The sequence below is a fragment of the Poecilia reticulata genome, linkage group LG4, assembly GCF_000633615.1.
Source record: "Poecilia reticulata strain Guanapo linkage group LG4, Guppy_female_1.0+MT, whole genome shotgun sequence".
NCBI lineage: Eukaryota > Metazoa > Chordata > Actinopteri > Cyprinodontiformes > Poeciliidae > Poecilia > Poecilia reticulata.
In genome coordinates this window covers 29,206,440-29,228,655 of record NC_024334.1, presented here as the reverse complement: position 1 = coordinate 29,228,655, position 22,216 = coordinate 29,206,440, and the positions used below count along the sequence as shown (strand labels likewise).

Here is a 22,216-nt window from a genome sequence, read left to right as displayed (position 1 = left end):
TCAAAAATTTCCTTGTCAGGTTTCAGTAACTACTACAACCTTTTAGTTTGCAGTTACTCAAGCAAAAAAAAAAAGAAAAGAGGATTATTATTGGGAATGACTATTCAGCATTCATTTAAATAATTTAAGACAACCAAATGGTAATGTTATAAAATAGCATGAAAATGCATGGAAGCAATTGATGCAGGTCCAAATAAATTAGCTGAACATGACACTGTTATAACTATAATCATGAATATCATGTTATTTTAGTAGAATCAAGGACAACTGTTGCATTTTTTCAAATGAACTTCATTAGATCATCTTAACACCTTTAAAAATGTTTGTGGTCCTATTTGCTATGAAATTAAAATGCAACCCAATCCAAAAAGCTCTATAATAAATGACATCTTAAATTTAGACAGATAAACTTGTCAATTAAAATCTCCCCCAATAATCTCCACATTAGAGTAAATAAAATAAAAGCCAAGGAAACAATATATTTATCTGTATGTACACCCAATATTTATTCCTTTTTTAAGCAACAGATCACCACATTTGGCTTTAACATTCTCTTTTAGTGTCAAGCCACTAATAACCCTTAGTTTCCAATCTGTAGTGTTATTTTCCTAAATATAACGTTTAATCTGGCTTTTTCTTTTTGTCAAATTCGTTTGTCCTCATTTCTGTCATGCAGTAGTTTATATCTTTACGTATTCAGTGTACTTCTTGAAGCCAATGTGGTTCTCAGTGTACAGAAGATAAAAGGCTACATACGGAACTTTCTGAGTAGCAGGGACAAACCGGATAACTAATCGATTAACAACACTGACGTGATTTGAAATTATGAAACTGAAGTCTAAACAATAAGCGCCCTGAAATGAGACTGATCAAAAACTAGCTAGTTTCTCCTCCCACCGTCTTAGTCGTTAAAGATAGAAGTCTTTATTAAAATAATGAACAATAGAATATTCCCAAACTAGTGAGTGTTGGACTTTTAACTAATTTTTGAGAACAGATACCTCTTCACCAGCCTTATTATTCCTAACTGACTCTGGCAATGATTTTAAAACTGCCTGTATTCTTGCTGTTAGCCGTGTTAGCCAGCTGCATTAGCGGAAGTAACAACCAAACGCTCGACATTATTCGTCAGTTGTTCCTCAAAGTTCACTGCCATTAGCCAAAGAGCGTTTCAGTCATCAGATAGACCCGCCTCTTCAAGCCAGCTGATACTCCCAACTCCTGACAAACATAAGGCCTTATCTCACTTCTGTTCAACAACCAGCGACATATTTAACCGTTTAACCCCGTCGGTCGGCCACTCTAACCGTTACCGAACAGTGGAATTGAACATACCGTGTAGTACGACAGGAGCCCGGCGTTGTAGTCCAAAACAAACCACCGGTACTGCCATCCTTTCATGACGTTAGTCCACTTGCTTAGCGGCCCCTCCATGATGGACGCCATCTTTACAACAGGCTACGATTGGGGCGGAGCCGCATATGGTGAGGGCCAGGATGCTGAGGAAGAGGAGGGTGGTGATGATGATTATGATGATGAGACCTCTTTATTATCCCCAGGGATAACTCATCTGTTTCCACATTTCAATAAAACTATAATGCTATGTATCTCTTAATTACAAATCAAACTTTAACTTGCATGTTCTGAAATGCTTTGAAGCAGCAATGATAAACTTTAATTACATTTTTAGATTGGCTTTGGCAAAGATGGGTAAAAAGCATTGAAACAAATTCACATTTTATTGCCAAAACATAATCACATATAGTAAATTTAGAAAATTTGCAAACATTAATTCAGTGGGGGAATTTTACATTAAGATAGCTGCTTATTACCTTATGATTTCACTCGTCAAGTTTATTTCTATATCACATTTTAACAATGAGGCAATTCAAAGTACTTTACATAATATAAACACAACACGATAAACAGACAAAAACATTAGACTGCAGTGGTAAGCTAAAGAGAAGTAATGAAAAGTTGAAATCCAGACTAAAATGATGTAGTTTTTATTAATATGATTTTAAGTAAGCGGGTTTTAGCCTTGATTTAAAAGAATATTACATTTCAGAACTGTTGCAGTTTTCTGGAATCATATAACTATAAATAACATAATGCAGGCTTTCCATAAGATTTAAATTAGTAAGTGGTTTTGGTCCAATCTAGTGAATCATTTATTTCTGTATTGATTTGCCCATGTGTACTATATCCTGCTGAAAATCCATTTACTTTCTACAGGCAGTAGCCACTATGTTTTCTTGAATTTTTCTTCCACTTACTTTAAAAAGGCATCAGAGATCCACCATTGTGCAGCAGGGATTAATGTGCTTTTCCACATATTCGTGTAGTCATTGTATTTCTCCAGCTGAAAATATTAGTTTTCACCTGGTGAGTTCAAGTTCTAGAAATGATTTGGAAAATTTATGCTTATGTTTATGATGGTAGGACTGAAAAAGCTTTTAGAGTGCCTGTAAGTGTTGTTATTGTGATACATTTTTTTAATTACTATTTTTACTAAACTAGGGATACCCTCTCTTGTGTGATCAATGTGAGGTGATTCTACTGTAATGACAAATTTATTAATTTATTTCAAGGCTTTTTACTTGAAATTAAATGCTGAAATTCAGTGTTGGTGCGGAGTGCTTTATGATGAGATGTTTTTCGTCTTTCATTTAGGTTCTGGTTGATGCTAATTATGGTTAAAATATTCTCAGTTTGAACTCCAGCACTGATTTTCCCATTTTCCATTGTGACTTTAAATAAGCAGAGAATTTGACGCTGACCACTCTTTACAGTGCCTTCAGATCAATCCCATTGGGATTATTAACATTTTAGACTACCTATTTATAGTGTGTAGGTAATTACTGGTACTAATTTTGTTTTTGATAAATACCTCTTAACCTAAAACATTTAAGCATACAGAATTTGTTAAACTGTAAGGATCCAATCTAAACATCCATCAGAGTAAATTTGAGTCTGTACAATAAATTTGTTGATTTCCAATAGAGTGAATGTCTGATCAAATAAAATTTCCATTTACAATACTGTCTGTTCAAATAAATGTTAATGTTTTGCTTTTAAAAAAGCTCAGTCTGAATACAGTTTAAAGGAAAAATACAACAGCATTCATCAATATCTTTATTATTTACAATAGGCTTAACACTGATAAGCAGAACTTCACAGTAATATAATGTGAGCATTAAATTAAAAAAAAAAACAAAAAACACAAAATATATTTTTGTACAATAAAAAAAGTCATGTTAACATCTGACATTTTATCCCTGTTTAGATTCACATATTCCACTCTGGTGTTTTTGTGTTAATTTTACATTGCACTCATCCAACTGAAGACGTGGCCTTTGGTATAATGATGTGAACGCACGCCTTTTAGAGATAACCCCCCAAAAAACAGAAGACAGGAGAAAAGAAAAGACACACTGCATAAAAGGATCAACATATAAAAACAGATGATGACAATTAGAGGAATTGTAGTGGTCGGATAGGAAAAATATAGAGATTTAAACATGTAGGATCTGAAGGAGCAAAGACATCATGAACAGACTTGTTTTCAATAGAGGTGTGCCGATCGATCGGCCACCGATCATAATCGGCCGATTTCCGTGAAAAAGTGTATGATCGGTGATCGCTGATCACGGTCTCTTGTTGCCGATCACACAAACSGATCASCTGCATCTCATTTCKCWGCCTGCCTGTGCAGCTGGTCTCCTCTTTCCTTCACACTGAGCAAACGCGCAGCAACAAATCCTAAGCGATGTGTAACTATAACGCACTGAGTGGTTGAGGACGTTTGCGTGTTGCGGTGGAAAATTTAAGCATCTGGGGTGAAGCAGGTCAAAATGCATCAACACGACGAATCTAATATGGCATGAAAACAATGCCATGCCATACTTAACGGAGTTTGGCTACATCGAGGCTCACTGCAGTAAAAAAGACATACAGAGCGATCAGATAGCAGGTAAAGCAGAGCACAGCTACAAACACTCACCCGGATTAGCATAACTGTCGGAAAGCTAAACAAATACCCCGCAAAATTATTTAAGTCTTCGAGCTGCGATGTAAAACGCTGGTTCTGTTCTCGCTGTACGCGCTACAGATAGTAATATTTCACAGACGGAGCGCCGCTTCTGCTCCACCTGGTAGTGACTCTCACACCGAACCTCTGTTTAAAGCTGCAGCATCTAACTTAAAAAAATTAATTTTACATACGTATTAAAACTTTCGCTGTCCTAACATGAGACAAATATCTCTGAAAAAATAATCGATCTCCTCTGCCTCCTCCCAGTTCTGCATAATTACTCCGCTCAGTCAGAAACAGCCAATCTACCAGCTAGCCGCCATGCTATCAGGAAGGTTTCATTCAGTAACTCAGGTGGCTTAAGGTGGGTCTTTATTGTAATGGAACCTGTATTTGCCTTTATACTTGAATTTCTTTGGCAATGTTGAGAGGTTTTATTTTGACTTTTGCATTATTTAGCCTCTTCAGAGCCTTCATATGTTTTCAGTCTGTTAAAGATAGTATTACAGACAGCAGTACAATTTGCACAATGCCTGTTTTTTTTTCTTGGAAAAAATTATTAAAAAGTTTTTGTCTAAATTAAGGTGAATTTATGGTTCCTTTTTTCACATTATGTAACTGGTAGTGCTTTTAATTAAAAAAATAATAATTATGTGATCGGTATCGGTTATCGGCCCTCATGGGTGATAGGAATCGGTATCGGCAGGAAAAAACCTGATCGGCACATCTCTAGTTTTCAATAAGGCTTTTTAGGAAATCTGCTCCATGGTGACACCACAAAACAAAGTAACGGACAAAAGCGAGCCAGAATGGCAATCAGAAACATATTTATACATATTCAAATTTGGATATTCAGATTGAGACAAAAACAGCAGTTTGGGTTTAGTGCAGCATGGCTGTGTATATCATTTTGCTTATGCAGCATCATTAAAAGTGTTTGTAACAAAAAAAGAGCACCTTGTGGTTCCCAGTTTGCATCTGACCATTTAATAATAAAATGAAATGTAGTGATCTAATTATAATTCATAATGGAAGAGCAGACATTCGCTGTGATTTGCTGCAATCATCGTGTCCTTTACATATTTTTTTTCCCCTTACAAAAAGGCACCAAAATGATGAAAAGTGTTATTTAAAACTCACAGTGAATAGAAATGAAAGTTTTATCATAAAGGATCCTATTTTTCCAAAGATACAGGTGGATTAGAATGGAACTCATAAAAAACAATTAAGGTTAACTGAAAAGTATTTAAAGAGTTATGCAGCTCTGTGCTTATAGATTCAGTTGTATTTATCTGCCATTTGTTACTCAACTGGTGAGGGCTTTTCCAGTGTACATCAAGGTGAGAACCGAAGCAACAAAACCAAATCATGTCAGAGAACTGTTAGAAGTGTGTGTGCTGTGAGTGTTCATTAAAAACAGAGCAGCTGTCTTCAGACTGGTCATAATTAGAGTACGGGCCTGGAAGTGTAAAAGAAACATGGCACTGTAGGAAAACAAAGACAAAAGTCAAACATTTTATCAGGTTCAGGAAAGAGGGTTAATACATTCAAAGAGATCTCTCACAACATTTCTCTTTAAGCCATCGACACACATACTCTTTTTTTTTTTTAATCTGAAGAAATAAATGAAAAATCTCCATATTTTTCCTCTCAAAATATGCCTGTGCTTTGAACAAAAATAATTTAGTTAAAATTCATACATTCTAAAAAGCATCTCTCTCTCTCTCTAAGTCAAATAAATCCACGTGTCGCTCATGTGCTAAAGACGTACTGCAGTTTAGTCTGGTGAGAGTTCAGTCCTGTGTGACAGGTGTAAAGTAGGTCTCTGCACTCATTAAATAATCTGAGGCACTGGGGCCCTACAAGGCTACAGGGAATCCAGCACTGCCCATCCTGTGAAGGACACTTAAAGAAAACATGTCCAGGTCAACCTGCTGCCATCCTGTGCTTTCCACCTCCCAACTGTTATGTGATCTGAATAAAAAGAAAATTTTCAACATTTCTTATTGAAATATTTCAGGGATGTTCAGGATTTGTCACCATCTAAACCTCAGTTACATTCAGTCATTATGGTTAAATAATGAAATGCGGGACTTCCTTTATAGTCCCAATCCAATCCCGGATGTTCTTCCTGTCTCAGTGATTTTTAAATTATCTATATTAGGATTCCCCAAAGAAACTCAACTGATAGCTGTCGTTGATCTACAGTCTTCAGAAAATAGTGAGCTATGCCTACTTTCATATGCACATTTTTAGGTGGACATTATGTTTTTAATTCAACATACCGACAATCCCAGTGTTTTTACTTTAATGACAACGCAGAAGGGGAAAGAATATTTGCTGCTCCACCCTCCACGTCACATGACTGATGTGCAGCCAAAGCTAACTTTGGCATAAAGACAGAGTTTAGTCGAGAGCAGCTGAAACACCAGTCCCTAACATTTATGATGTCTAAAGCAAAGCATCAAGTTGAGAAGTACAGAAAAATACTTCCTCTGTATACTGGAATATGTTACCAGCCCAGTTAAGAAGGAGTTATATGAAAACAAAGGAAACAAGCCAAAATTAGGCTATTATTTTAGCACACTGCTCCAAATGAACATAGCAAGTCTTTTTTAAAAGAAACTGTACTTGTATGTCTCTGGCCAGATATATCTTTATAAATAAAAGATAAAGCTATGAGTGTTTCAAGTGATGTTTTATCAAAAATATTTAATTATCTTAACTTTTAGGTGGAGCAGCCTCTGGGACACAAAACGGATCAGAGACTTCAGTATCTTGTCCGTCATCATTACTGCTGATGAAATGTACTGTTCTTTCAAAGATATCACTCATATAAGCAGAAGAATCAAGCTGGGATTATGTCTGGGGAAATGCGTAATCTTAAATCACTGGGATCTGTATGTGTATCAGGACATTTTTGGTCTTTATTTTGACCTGATTAGATTTGAGCATAAAGTAAGTGTCCCCTTCAGTCGTTCTGAAAAGTTATGACATGCTGGAAAAAAATCCCCCAAAATCCTGGCTACTGGCTGAAATGTAAATAGAGCTGAAAACGGATACAGAAAACACTAAATTTGACACCCCGCGTTTCGGATGCTACTGAATCCTGTTGCTGGTTCCACATCCTTACATTCCCAATGGCTTTAAAAAAATGGCTTATGGTCACACAATTCCTCACTGTGAAACAATACATCCAGCTGATGGTCCACATACTTATGAAACAATGAGTTTAAGACTGCCCTCAACCATCCCTGTCTGTTCTAAGTATGCAACAGATGAGCAGGGTGAGTTTTTCCCCACCCGGTTGGCTGACGACACACACAGCTCATACACTCATTCAGATAACAAAGAGGCTTTCTGTGGCCAAATAAAAACTTGTAGCAAAACATTGCAAAGTGTGACTTGAACCACATTTAGTTTAGTTTAGTGAAACATTTCTCAAAATATGTACAGCTAAGAGCAACAACTTAGTGACTACACTGGCATTTTAGGAAACAGGCTTCTGTAAACAATAAAAACATGTTTTGTAGTGAATTCTGTGAGGTACTGTAGAGATTTATCTCAATCTGTGCCCCAAATAGCTGAACCAGAAACATAAAAAAACCAAAATCGGAATATACTGTAAGTGATTTGCCTGGTAGTAGAGGTGGTGGTTTGTGTGATCACAGTGGCTACCTCTGTACTACATCACTAATCTCTTTGATACAGTTGTGCAGGTTGTCCAGCACAGTGTTGGACCCCACACTGCTCAGGCCCCCGCCTCCAGAAGAAGAGGCTCTCAGTTCCTGCAGGCTCAGCTCCAGCTTGCCCACTGCCTCTCGGAAGGCAAATTTGTTCCTCGTTTGAGGGATGCAGTCCACGTAACCTGAGCAGCAGTCCAGCAGCTGGTGGCCGGCGTCCAGAACCTGACTGCTGGAGGGGCTGTCGGAGCTGGCGCTGAGCACGCTGCTGAGGCTCTCGGCGCACTCCAGAAGGGCTTCGCGGCTAACCCTCTCCAGGGGCACCCTCTCCACCTGCTGCCTGGTCCGCCGCAGTGCCACTTTGGAGCCAGCAGATGGTGCTGTTTGTGAAGAGGAGGAGGCGGCGGCGGTAGCAGCTCCGTTGGCCATTTTGGTGGGAGTCGTGTTGGTGCTCGCAGGACAGGAGGAGGAGGATGCAGAAACAGGAGGCACTTGTGGTGGTGGCACTGATGGTCTACCTGTCGTTGCTCCTCCTGACATTCGCCCTGACCTCTGACCTTTTACTGCGTCTCCGTTCACTTCCACAGGGGCTCCACTGACCTGGTCCTCGCTGTCACAGCTGTAGGACTGCTGCAAACCGCGTAGGGTCGGGGGAGGAGGAGGAGCGCAGCGGGGTTTGACCAGCCGTGGCCTGTCCCGCTCGCCTTGGTGCTCAGACAGCAGCTTGAAGCGATTCCCCTGAGAGTCCAACCCGACCAGGTGCACATCGGCTGGGCTGTGCTTCAGCGTCGGGGAGATGAGGACCGGGACTTTGTGGTTATGAGTTGAGCTGGAGTTCTTGGAAGGAGACGACCAACTCTGTTGCCTGTCCAGCCCTCCACCTTCCTCTCTGCTGTCTCTCACCCGAGACAAACTTTCTGATTCCCCGACCTCCCCCCCAACCCCAGGCGCCCTCACCCCTACAGCAGTACCCCGGGGTAGCAGCTTGGCTTTTGGCCTATCCCTGATCTGCGCGGTTCCCTCATCCATCCTCCTCAACAAATTTTCGGAGGGACGAGCGGCCCCGTTCTCCGGCTGAGAGGTTGTGGAGGAAGTTCTCTCCAGAGGCGGCTTTGCGCTGCGGTTCCTCGGTAAAGTCAGAGCCATGCGCTCCAGGTCTGGCAGCCCAGATGACATCGAGGAGGTAGAATTGGACCTAGGGAACGGTTTCGGTCCTCCGACTATACCACTCTCATCTGAAGAGGCTGTTTTTCCAGTACGAATCCCCAGGGTCTTTTTGATGAGTCTGGGGGTGAAGAAGCCAGCCAGTCCACTCCAGCTGCTGCCGCTTGTCAGCTGAGAACCGAGGCCCCCGGCGGAAGGTTTCTGTCCGAAAGCCGCCCCACAGCAGCGAGACTGGGACTGGGTGGTCTCCCCGTGGGAGTGAGAGGGAGAGAAGCCCCCTAAACTGTCCGACTGGGGCAAGGGTGGAGGTACGCTGAAGTCGGCCGTGGGTTCATATTTCTTGTGAGGCTGTGTCTCCATCTCCCGGAAGGAACTGCTCCTCTTGGGAGGCGTGGGAAGGTTCGGTTGCACCTGGGAAGACGGCGAAGAGGATGAGGAGGAGGAGGAGGTAGACTTCTTTTTAATGAAGGAGCTAAAGAAGCCAGTTTTGCGGTCTCGTGTGAATGTGCCGATGTCCTGTGCATCCTCCAAGAGGCTGCTGGGAGATTTATCTCGAGGTTGCTGCTTTCTTGGGAGAGCTGGGGAGCTGCTTGATCGGCCGTCCCCTCCGAACAAAGAAGTCCAACCTGAGGAGGAAGGGGAAACAAATAAATTACAATCTCAGGAGGTCAGACATGTCTGATCGAAGAAGGAAGAGATGGGAAGTTATTTTTGTCAATGTCCATACATTAATGCCACTCATATTAGCTTAGGAAAAAGCTTTTCTTTCCTACCCTGGGAGTCATGAGCATATAAAAAGCATGGCAGAGGAGTGAATGGAAATTATGAATCAACGCCAGCTTGGATGTACACCAATTCAATAATTTACAGGTTGTTCACATAACACATAATAAATTAAACATCCTCAAATTAAATCCTGAGATCAGATGGATGAGTTTTCTGTTCCAACATTTCCAAAGGTAAGCGGTATTCGCTGACCTTCATGCAAGCACAGAGTGGTGAACAACTGCCTTAGCCAGGAAATGAGTCACAGAAAACGTAAAAGGAAATTGCAAGATGTGGCCGTTATATTTACAGAAACGTTGTCAACTATGTGGTTAAAGCAGATTCAAAATAATTATGTTACATTAATACAAATACTGTGAATTATCCTACGTTACATAAGCCATTATTTTTGGAGAACCAGTCACAAACAGCAGTGGTGCTCATTAGCAAGTGATGGGCAGTACTGACCTAAATTTTTAAGTATAGTTTGTGATTCATGTCAAGTGATTAAATGTGACAATCAAAAGTATTTGTAAGATAGTGGTTTACAATGATAGTTATAGCTCAGCAGCAACAAATAACGCTCTAAAATTCTGCGCTATTCCATACAACTGCTGCAAAAAGTGATGCAAATGTATTACTAAATCAGCGGGGACAGGTAGTAATCAGAGATGTTTTCATAATAATGGAGAAAAAGCAGATATTGGCTCCAAACCCCATAAACTGAGATTTTCACTTCAGTGGTTGGATCATATTTACCACTTTTGGTTACATGATATCAATAAATGCAGCATCTGTTTTGAAACAAGAATAAGAATGCTGCTTCTTGGCCAGTATTGTGTTGTAATGCTTCACAGAATGCAACAATTGTGAAGTAACCCTTCTAGAGAAGTATTTGTCTTTGTGAAGATCTAACTGAACACAGTGATAGATTTGTAGCCAAATATTACAGGAAAGGATTGAAAACATTCCCACAATCTGACCCATCCCTACAAGAGCCCTGAATAATTGAATTCAATCATATATTTTTAAATAAACTAAGCAATAACATTTTTTCCCCATTCATTCAACAGTGGAAAAATAGTTCAAACTGCAAAAGTAACAATATAAATCATTTTGGGGGCAAGGTGATTTATGTACATGATCCATTAATGATTATGTTAATCATCATTATAAAAACTGGGAGCTGCAGCATGTTTACGCTAAAAGGCTACCAACACAGGGGAACATTCAATGAGGTGTAGTGACTTATAAATGCAAACTCATTGATGACGATTAGTGTATTTGACTTTATGATACAAGAAAAAAAAAATCTAAAATTTAATGGGAAAACCTCAGCTAAATACAAGCTGTGAGTTTAAAACACTACCTTGACTATGCTGGTCAAAAACAAAACATTCCCATTTCACTCCTTGCTCCTCATCTTAGCCATTAACCCCCAATTTCTAAAGAAGAGGCTTTCCAAACATTTCAGCAGAGAAGCAGCTGAAATCACACAAAGTAGAAGCTTTGCTTCCAAATATGCATGTCAAATTTATAGTATATGAGCTTGTAACATTGTGTAGTTTTGATATCTTTGATATCAATAGTTTTCAAGCAAGCAAACGAGAAAAAAACACCCCAATATATTGGCACATAATTCAAAATGAAAAACACTGTTTATATTTATGTACTCTTATATTTGATGGAAAAATTTCACACTATATTAAATTCAAACCAGTCAAATTACTCTTAATTATATTTCAAGTGTTTTTCTCACAACATGCATTTAACATATTTTTGCTTATTTACTTGGCCTGAAATCCAACTGCATTTTTATACAGATTTTAGTTTATCTTTGGACCAGGGTACATTTTACATTTTTGATCTTCCCCAACAAGCATGAGAGAAATATTTGCCAATATGTGCTAGAGGACTGACAAACTGTTTACACAACATATGAAATATTAGGTCAAGTGTGTTTATATACAGTAACCTTTTAGCTTTATCATTACCTAACTCTGTCCCTTTTCAACCCTGCTAGCAAGAAGACAGACTGTCTCAATGGGACTGATTTTTAAAGTGGATCACAAAGACATGCAGGATTTCAAATGTAAGTGGACAAATTCTCTCCAAGGCAATGCATCAACATTTTGTACAACTTTGTAGCTCTTTTTGACATTTATTGAAAGATAAAACCAAAGGCAAAATCTTGCAAATGTATCCTTATTACTGTGCTTATTCTCCTCCTACCATCATTTGCTATTTGGTTGATTCATGGGGTGTTAGGATTTTGGGGTGGAGTAAACATGGCATTTGTTTTTGCCATGTTTTGTGCTCGACTTGATTTTTTATAAAAACAATCATCAAAAACAAACTCAAATGCATAAGAGGGAAGAAAATTAAAGAGCTGTTATTAACACACAAATGAGCCAATAGAAAAAAAATGCAAATATCATCAAAATGTTATTTAAATACAATAAATAAACAATGAGTTATCTACATTAAATATTCGATGTGCTATCTGGAACACATTTGTTACATTCACAAAGCATCGATTTGGAACAGGAATAAAATAATGCAACAATTACAAATAATATCAAGTTAGATTAACAGAACATATACATGTGTGCAAATCATTGCTAATAAAAAAGCTGTTCAACTGCTTAATATACACAGAAAATATTGTAGAGGACTTTAGGAAATCCATGCAGATTTTTACATTTAGTAAAACAAGGATTTAGATGAGAGTCCTTTAAGGTACAGCAGAGACATATCAGCCAAACAGACTGAAAAAGTCAAGTTAAAAATCTTAGGAGGCTGGTAAGACAGAACCCGCCTCAGGTTTATTGGGAGCTTTGATTTAAGATGCTCTAAAAGGGTAATGAGATCAAGAAGCTTCTATCAAGCATTTTCCTCTCCATTATCCCAAGGACAAAACACAATTCAGCACTTTTCCAATTATTTTATTGCAGATCTTTGCCAATTTTTTAAATCAAATATGTTACATTTTTACAGGTTAGGATGTGATTTGTAGTTTTGTTTGATTGGACACCATAAAACAGTGTGTTTGAACACAACGTTTTTTATTTCACTGGAAGTGTTGATCATCAAGGCGTTTTGAAGCTCTGACAGACTCTGGGTGAAGCGACGAGCTGGTGAGAAAAATCACAGCCTGTCTTTTGAGGCGGCGTGCTTGGCGGCGCTGCAGCTGCTTCTGCGTGTCGGCAGCGTTGTTGTCAGGCAAACCTGCAGAACCGTAATGTGGTGTGGGGAGAGCGCGGGCATGCCTGGTTGTACCTGAGTGGCTGTGGGTGCTGTGGTCAGAGTGGCTGTCCAGCCCACCCTCGATGTTTTCCTTGTTCTCCGTGTGCTTGTGGAGTGTGCGGGATTTGGAAGGCAACAGGGGCATGTCGTGACTCACAGAGTGAGCCGTCTTACACAACTCCTCTGCAACCTCTGCAGAGGGGAAAAAAAAAAAAAAAAGATTACATTTATGCCAATTTTTTGCTACAGATACATTTTCTTCAGGAAAAAATATGGACCAATCAGCAGATTCCTCTAAAAGATGGTCTGTAAGCGCTAATAGAATCAAATTTTCTATCTACACAAATCAATATGATAATTTACATGCTTCAGCTAAACAAGTTTAAGCTTAAGAATTGATAAGCAACTGAGAAAAAGTGATTATTACCTTCTGAAATGCTGGAGTCATGGAACATTGTCTCAAAGGCCTGGTGTATCTCTGCAAATGAAGGTCGATCTAAAGGACTCCACTGCCAGCCTGTCAGAAAAGATACAACAAATGGTTTTAATACAAAAACTCTGCAATATAAGCAGAAGAAAATTAGATACAGAAAAGACAGCAGTCAAAAATACTGTTTCACTATAACGATTGTATTTGCTAACCTCAGTATTTTCTGTAAATCCACATTTCTACCAACAGTTTTGAGTTCAAAGACAGTTTTTTGTTTGTTTGTTTTTTTTTGCAAGTTTTTACGTTATTGTTTCAGCTTTGCAGATGTTGCATTGGATAGCAACATCAATGAATGCAGTTGTTACTGTGCCTCGTTTTCAAACTTGTGCAACACTACAAATGTGTTGTACAACCATTTTAACCAATAGGTCAATATGTAAGACAGATGGTACTTACATGCTCTCATTAGTTCATAAACTTTGGGCGGACATCCTTCTGGTTGCTCCATGCGATAGCCTTTCTCCAGGAGATCGTACACTTGAGACAAGTCTATGCCTGGGTATGGAGACATGCCGTAGGTGGCAATTTCCCACAGTAGCACACCAAATGCTGTAGAGAGAGAGACAGGTCAGTGATAATCCAGCACATCTTTAGATTTATTATTTTTTAATTTTATTGCACTGTATTACAATTACAGTTGGGTTGGACAATATGCAAGTTGATCTGAGTCTTTGATTGAATTGAAATGGACTGATTTAAACTAAACTGGATTTGTATGACTGGAAATAAACTTAACCTGGCATCTGTAGAGCTACATAAATAAAACAAACTAAATGAACAAAATTTTTGAAATCTTCTAAATATGGATAGGGGGGGGTTTGCTCACCCCAGACGTCAGATTTGATGGAGAAGGTGTTGTATGCAAGGCTCTCCGGTGCCGTCCATTTGATGGGGAACTTGGCTCCGGCGTGGGCAGTGTAAGTGTCGCCGGTCATCAAGCGGCTCAGGCCAAAGTCCGCAACTTTAACAACGTGATTTTCACCCACCAGGCAATTTCTTGCCGCCAGGTCCCTGAGGAAAGAGTTTAGGAGTAGAATTTGAGGAAATGCCAGGAAAACCATCCATCCATCTCTACATCTGCAGTCGCACCAAACCACACGCATACCTGTGGATGAAATTCTTCTTCTCCAGATATTCCATAGCAGAGGAGATTTGTGTGGCCATGTAGAGCAGCGCCACAGCATTCACCTCAGACTTTTCACAATCTCTCAAGTAATCCAGGAGGTTGCCATGTGGCATGTACTCTGTCACAATGTAGAAAGGAGGCTCCAAAGTGCACACTCCTGGGTGGGGGAAAAAAATTAGCGAATCACAATCTTTCATTGAAAAAAATGTGGCATTTCTGCCAGCATGAAAAACATTGAAGCGAACGAGCTGCTTAATAATTACCAAGTAGCTGAACGAGGTTTGGGTGTTTAACCTCTTTCATAACTGCTGCCTCTTTCAGAAACTCCTCCACTTCCATAGTGTCCTCCTGCACAGGAAGAAAAAGGAAAAGATTAGGAAATGTGTAATACCTACAACCACCTGCAGGTGGTGATCTACAGCTGTTCTTATGATGCTCCATCCATCTCTGCTACTTCAGTCACTGCAAATAGTTTTCACATATGAATGAATACTCGGTTCCAACCTTGAGCGTTTTGACAGCCACAGTGAGGTTGTACTTCTTCCAAACTCCAACATAAACCTCTCCGTACTGGCCTCCTCCCAGCTTGTGCTTCATGGTGATGTCTGTGCGCTCCATCTCCCATTTATCGTGAATGGGAGAAACGCCATACACAGTTGGCTTGTTGCATTTGGGTGCAGGGTAGTGCAGCGTGGTGACCAGGCCGTCGGGGACGGTGGAGTGGTGGTGGACCAGCTCAGCCAGCGTGGCGAAACGGCTCTCGGACGTGACGTACACCTGAGGGGTAGGGTGGAATGCAGAGAAAGTCAGAATTTTAGACGTACACTATTTGGAGATGCAAAAACAAGAACATTCAATCAAAACAGTCATGCCTCCCTACCTTTCCATCAGTGGCCGTGTTGATCCGGTAGTGGTACACTCTCCCCTCGTATCGCAGAGAGATGGACAGCTGGCCGGGGCTGCTTTCACTTTCCCGGACCAGAAAACTGCCGTTAATGAGGGAGGAAAGCAGGTATTCGGCAGCGCTGCGGGAGACCGGCCCGTGGTACCAGCTGTGCTTCTCCAGGCTGTTGACGGGCGTGATGTAGTTGGAGGGCACCCAACCCTGGCCGTTCTTCGACCGCACCTCACTCCACTCTCCATTCTGGTTGTAGCCCAGCACACGCAGCTTCTCACCTGGAGACAAAACAAATGAGCTGAAATTAGCGACAGTAGCTTTGATTACAGGGTGCATCACAAGAACAACCTCTACCAGAGAACAAGTCAGGATTTGAATTAGTCTCAGAAGCAATTTGGACATAGATTATTTCTGCCATTTTTTTTTTTTTGGTCCTTGGAGGCAGTTCCAGTCCAGATTGCGAGAACATTTTAAATATCAGTCCAACACAAAAGGTGTCATGGAGATGACACACCTGCCTGAAAAACTAGATCAAACACTGCTGCAACAATGGAGATGGCAGATCAGAACATCAGTCATACAGGGCTAGGCAAACCCGGGCATGTAGCGACTTTGTTTGTTGTCTTTGTCTGACGTCAGCGCAGCGCACATGAGGGAGTGGAGACACCAACGTGCTGAAAGGAGGCATCGGTTAGCCAAAACACTGAACGAAACAGAGGTTGGGACATGCCTGCTGGATGCAGGTTAAAATGAAAACATGGTAAAAGACATAGATCGACATGAGATGAATGCAGTTTGAGTGGATCCTACAGGAGAAATCAAATGATTCATTTTAAAATCCAATTAAACCTACAATGACTATCATACATATTAAAACAGAAAGGACATTTAGAAACTGTTCTGGCTACACTGACTCACTGCCCTCATTCAATTAGGTCTGTAATTTATCACATTCTGCTTAATTGGACTTTTAGCAGTGTTCTGCGGTAATGACTTTTGTATTTCCTTTAAAAAAAAAAAAGCAGCGGTTGCTATTATTTTAAGACATTAAGAGAAAGGTGACATATTACGCTTCTTTAAACAGATTAGGTTACCAACATGTTCACTACATTTTTGGCAGAAAATCATCCTTGGATAAGTTGATTTTAGTGTGATCAGTTGTGCCTATTTGGAGCTCCTGTCACTTTAAATCTAAATAAGACGCTGTTGGTCACGCCTCTTAACTCAACCTTTACACTTGCATGTGAAAATGGCCTCGAACAGAGCTGCAATTATACAACGGTACATCTTTGAAAAGCAAAAGTAAAGCCTCCTGCACAACCAACAAATGGTAGCAAATGGTTTCTGAATAGTAAGTTAACAGCACAACATTTGTCTTTTCCAGCAGCCATTGTACAGCACATACAGAGGTAAAACCAGCAGGAACTCAACTGGGGTTGCTGGGTAATGACGCGGTGCCCGTTGATTGAAACTTAGCAATCAGGGGGTTTTTGAAACGGCCCGTCTTCCAAACACCAAAATATATTAACTTATTTCCATAAAACAAATGGGCATTTTTTTTAGTGCTTTTTTAGTAGGTTGTTCTTAGAAGAAGTAGAAACCTAAATGGGAATTGTACAAAAAAAATAATCAAAATTTGCCTAACAGGTCAGTTTTAAGAGCAATGTATTCTAATAAAGCAAATAGATTCTGAGAAAAAAAGCACTATGGGTATCTGCTGCTTACAAGATTTTTTACTATTTTTTTCCCCCCATACTCAAATTCTGAGAAGCAAATGTTGAGGATGGATACATGGACCAGATGATAGATGGATTCATGGAAGGCTGACAGAATAGATGGACAAACTGGTGGACAGATGAAAGGATGGAGGGGTGCTAGATGGATAGAGGAAAGATTGGAAGAGGTACGGATTGAGGTACAGACAAGAATGAATGACAGATTGAGAGGAGGAGGAGGAATGGATCAGTTTCAGGTGGATGACGGAATGGACAGTTTCAGGTGTAATCAAATTTCTATTCTCTGAACATACTTATCCAGCCCTGGAAAACAAATCATATTGCATGCTTTTCACAACTGTATAGGGGATGTGCACATAGTGACACCAAGATGACATATGGTCATGTAGAAAACTACAATTAACAACTGATCATCCCCACCCAGTGGTCTCCTGTCTCTTGCGCCAACATTGTGGGAGTGGAAACACTGACTCCTGTGCTCATGAAGGAAGAGTTGCCCTAGCTGGCATGAAGAAGAGACAAATCATAAGCAGAAGACATGTGTTCGCTCTATCCTCCTCCTCTTCCTACTCCTCCTCCGCTGCTCATTCACCTGTTATTATTACAGTTGAACTGATTTAATGTTAATGCAGCCATTAGAGCCAGCCAGTTTCCACGTCCAGCCAAGCCTGGGAGGACACATGTGCTGGCATGTGGGAAGAAATCTCAGATTCACTCCATGAGTCAGGGTCTAAACATCATTTCCATCCCAGGCAGCTGGCACAGGAAGTCCTAAAACTGATGAATTAACAGACTGCCACGTTTAAGGCTTTAGATCTGTTAGTATCGTGAGCCTGCCTGTGTTTGAATCTGACTGAATCTGCATCAGTAACAGAGCATCTCAGTTACTGATGCTGAGTAGAGTGTGCAACTCTTTACTATGAGGTCAAACCAGGCAATTCAAATGTTAACCTATTCTGTTGATTAGTTAAATAAAATACTCTAAAAAAGAAAATATGCTTCAGGTTCTTCTTTCTTCTTTAAATCACATCGAAGCCTGTTGCAATAAGCAATTATTAGTATAATAAATTAAAACAAGCTCAATTTCCATTCTGATTATTTAATATTTTTGAAGGTTGATATTGTTTACAGAGACTTCATAATCCATTTTATTTATGGGTTCAGTTGTGTCTTTTTTAATTTCCATTTTAATTATTGTTTTTATGTTTAATTTTGAATATTAAAGATATCTTCCAGTTCCAGTGTTGAGCGCTCTTTACAAAATTAGATTTTGTTGGTCTTTGATAGAGCGAGAGCTAGCATTACTATGCCATTATTAATATTATTTGAAAATGGTTTCAAAACAACAATGTTTATGTTTATTTCAACAATTACTGGGACAATTTTGTATCAGGCCTACATATAACTGATTAGTATTAGATTTTTATTTAACAAAAAAAGGCAATAAAGTAAACAGTGGGTTAAAGTGTTCAATTGAATAAAAATGTAGACATTTATGTATTTGATCCAATAAGAATTTCTACGGTAAAAAAAAAAACTTTTTCACAAATAACTAATCAGAGCCGACTAAGGAAAAAATGTCAAGTTCTGATATCTAGTTAATCACTTCATACATCTCAGATTTTGGGAGAGTATTTTCATGTATATGTATTTAAGGAAAAAAACACGAAAACAATCATAATAGAGGAAAATTGGGAGAAATAAACTGACATTTATGCCATTAAATGTGCTGCAAAACATAACCTGTTAAGTCATCTCACTCTCACTGAATTTATCTTATTTACTGCTCAATGACCTGTACCTGTTTTTCATAGTTTGTCATTTTCTTTTAACTGTGTAACTTTTGGTATTTGTTGCCAGGGCTACATTGAAAAGGTTTTTAATCTCAATGGATTTTCAACCCTTTATTGGTTTAAAATGAACAAAAGGGGGAAGAAACTTACCATAAACCTAACCATACAGTATATATACATAGATACATAGACACATAAAAGACTGTAAAGGTCCTTGATGATGTGATCGACAAATGAACCCCTGCTGTGTAAAACCTTAAGTTTGTATAATAGAGAATATATGATAACCTCTTCAAAAAAATTTTTTTTCCCCAACTTTAGGAAATGATAAAATGAAGAAAAGCTCAATGGAGGAGTAAATAAATTGAGCTTTACATTATCTGCTTATATAATGAGGTGTAGGTGTGACTGACACAGAACATTCCCCTGGATTAAGTTAAGCTTGCTCTGACATAATTATGTCTGAATGGCAAACAGAGGATGACAACCTGGATGACTACAGTGATGACGCTTCTCTCTGATCTGTTGCAACAAAATTCATGCAGTATGTGTTTCTTTCAAGGGCGGGGTGCTGAACAAACACAGTTATGGAAAATAAATACCTGAACCTGAAAAACATGTCAATGATGTTGCTAAGTACCAAACCTATGAGATGACGGAATTAAAGAATGCAGTAGGGTGAGAGAATTGAGTTTCCATCCATTACATTAAATTCAGTTTGTAAATTTAGATGCAGTTTAATACAACTATTCTGGGTGCACTGATAAATAGCCTCAGATTTCCTTAATTTTGGGGGATTGGCTGATACTTGCATGTGAAACCGATCAAATGCAACGATCTTATGTACATCTGCAAAGGTCTAAAAATCAGCCACCGTCGTCTTCTGCTCTGCCTAAGGAAGATTTGACTGACAGTCCCACTCACCAGATCATGTCTGCAGTTAACAGTCACCCCACTGTAGCACTGTTTCTTGCTATATTTAGCAACATTTCAGCCAAAAAAAAAAAAATGGTATTGGCAGGTCAGGTTTCTTAAATATTGGTAGGTGCACCCCTAGCCACAATATAAACACACATCTTCAGTTTATGTTACAGATTATTTTACCTTTGGTGATGCTGAGTGTGTTGTCCCCACTTGCAACAAAGTCATAAAGTGCAACGAAGAGGTTGGGGTCGCTCTCAGTCGCCCCCAGCAGGTTTTCCTTAGAGCTCCATCGCACTGCCTCTGTCAGAACTTCTGGGAGAAAGGAGAAATTAAGGGTCAGCAAGTGGAACAAATCAATGGCTCACAAAATAAAAAAATAAATAAATATGCATCTGGTGCTGAAAATGTAGAAAAAAGTCAGAGAAACTTAACACAGTAAGTTTCTCTAATCCAGAGCTGTTGTATTAAGTCTGATAACCTTAGAAATGAAAACACTCTCCTTTTGATTGTCTACCTTTCTGTCCTGCATCAGTCCCCTGACTGAGCCCTGTGCGAAGCTGCAGGCCGCTCAGAGCTGCCCATTCATCTTCAAAGCTGCTGTTTGCCTGAAGGCACCTCAAAAGCATCACTTTACCCAATGTGCTCTACAAAGAGCTGTTATCATTGACTACACACGAAAAGACTGCTGCGTCTGGCCTGAGCCAGGTGAGATCTGAGGTAGGGCTGTTTTCCATTTGTGTGTATATAAGAGAGAAAGAAAAAAAAGGGAGGAGCAACAACGCTAAATGGGTGCCAAAACGCACACACCCACCCCGACACACATACACGCGAAGATTAGCTGGTACAGCAGCTGCTGGAGCTCCTGCGTGTCTGAACAGCTGCTCAATGACTAGAAGAGGACTGCATTTGAGGAAAGCGAACAATCACTAAAAGAGCAAATGACTGGAGGCAAAAGATATAGTGGTGTTTAAAGAAATACTGGTTTAATTTTCTCAAAAATAGATTTCTCAAACACATAACTCCTTCAACAAAACACAACCTCATTTGTCAAAAAGTGTTGGTTTTTTTAACCAAATAACTAAAAGATACATGGAACACCGTTGAAACTCTCCCAACCTTGCTGAACAAGTTTTAATGACTTTCAAAGTCCCAGCCCAACAACAATCATACCAATAACAGAAGGAGGTTCAACCCTGAAACCAGCTGATCCATTACAGATTCCTGCTGGACGATTAGTCAAACTCTATTCCGTAATCTTCAAACCTGATAATCTTGCAACTATTTGTTTTCAAGCTGATCAACACTGATCAGCTGATCTGCCTTTACGTCAATGGAGAGCTCACAAAACCAAGTTTATTTTGAAACAGGCAGATAAACAGAGTACAGCAAAAGCTCAATAAGACATAATCTGTATTAATATTGCCCAACCAGTGGGAAACTGAAACATATTCCCCTCTCTCACCCCCCAATCAGATCGAAGCTCTGCTAGGCTGATGTAACAACACCCACTGTGGTAACAGGAAGTGAGCGAAGACTTAAAGTTGGTCATTTTCAGCATCAGTGATGTGTTGAAATTATGTCATAGGAATGAACAGGGATGAAATAGATAATATAACATTTTAAAAGCATTTTAAAATGTGAATTTCAAATAATGTTATCTTTGTCTAATAACCCAGTGCTACTCCTGGTACATGGTATAGTGGTCGTCTCAGTTCCTAATAAATACTTGGTATATTGATATTATATATTCATACATTTTATACATCATCATCCAAAACATTCTGTGATCAGTGCTTTGCCATTTTTAAAATACAATAACTGCATATTTTCTTTTGTTGACATGTTCAGCACTAAGTTAGCTCAGCTGTTTATTTTAAAAAGCACCTAAAATAGATGAGAAGTTAATAACAGTGAACAAAAATACTGTAAATACATTTTTAAAAAATCATTTTTTCTGAAGTTTCCCTTTTCCACAACTTTTACTCAAGTCAACATTTTCAAAGTTGTGATCTGCGAAAACTTTGCTTTTCTAACACCTTCATATATAAAACTATTGATGAATGATGGCTCATTTCTATATTGTTTTTGGACAGAATGATTGAACTCTGGTGCTGAAGACAGATGTGGTTTAGGCCAGTGGTCCCCAAACTACGGCCCGCGGGCTGGATTCGGCCCGCCTCCACATTTTGTCGGGCCCCCTGAACAATACCAGAGAGCATTCAGATTTTTTTTCATATACCATGTTTTCTGGACTATAAGCCGCTTATATGTGAATTTTTCTTCAACCACCAGGGGGCTCTTTAGCAGGAAGTGAATCATTGGAAGTCAAAATTGGAAATAAAAGAAGAAAGCGCCCAT

The 22,216-nt window shown here is 39.5% G+C and overlaps 2 protein-coding genes across 6 annotated transcripts in view; both read right to left on the bottom strand.

The window, feature by feature from the left end:
* Window positions 1-1,490, bottom strand: part of osbpl9 (oxysterol binding protein-like 9) — a 35,042-nt gene extending 33,552 nt beyond the window's left edge. For both annotated transcript variants that reach the window (XM_008407893.2, XM_008407894.2), the window contains exon 1: window positions 1,336-1,490. In XM_008407893.2, the coding sequence (XP_008406115.1) occupies window positions 1,336-1,446 (111 nt within the window). In that variant the 5' untranslated portion in view covers window positions 1,447-1,490. The remainder of the gene's footprint in view (window positions 1-1,335) is intronic.
* A 3,689-nt stretch (window positions 1,491-5,179) lies between these two features.
* The window catches only part of abl2 (c-abl oncogene 2, non-receptor tyrosine kinase), a 33,341-nt gene continuing 16,304 nt past the window's right edge, over window positions 5,180-22,216 (bottom strand). The window contains exons 1-11 of one of the 4 annotated variants that reach the window (XM_008407900.2): window positions 20,373-20,589; window positions 20,039-20,170; window positions 15,388-15,683; window positions 15,012-15,284; window positions 14,771-14,855; window positions 14,487-14,664; window positions 14,208-14,392; window positions 13,778-13,930; window positions 13,319-13,408; window positions 12,925-13,083; window positions 5,180-9,506 (exon numbers count right to left, since the gene is read on the bottom strand). In XM_008407900.2, the coding sequence (XP_008406122.1) occupies window positions 7,708-9,506; window positions 12,925-13,083; window positions 13,319-13,408; window positions 13,778-13,930; window positions 14,208-14,392; window positions 14,487-14,664; window positions 14,771-14,855; window positions 15,012-15,284; window positions 15,388-15,683; window positions 20,039-20,170; window positions 20,373-20,484 (3,462 nt within the window). In that variant the 5' untranslated portion in view covers window positions 20,485-20,589 and the 3' untranslated portion in view covers window positions 5,180-7,707. Of the gene's footprint in view, window positions 9,507-12,924; window positions 13,084-13,318; window positions 13,409-13,777; window positions 13,931-14,207; window positions 14,393-14,486; window positions 14,665-14,770; window positions 14,856-15,011; window positions 15,285-15,387; window positions 15,684-20,038; window positions 20,171-20,372; window positions 20,590-22,216 lie in introns of those variants that run through there. The other 3 variants (XM_008407901.2, XM_008407898.2, XM_008407899.2) reach the window with 3 other exon arrangements.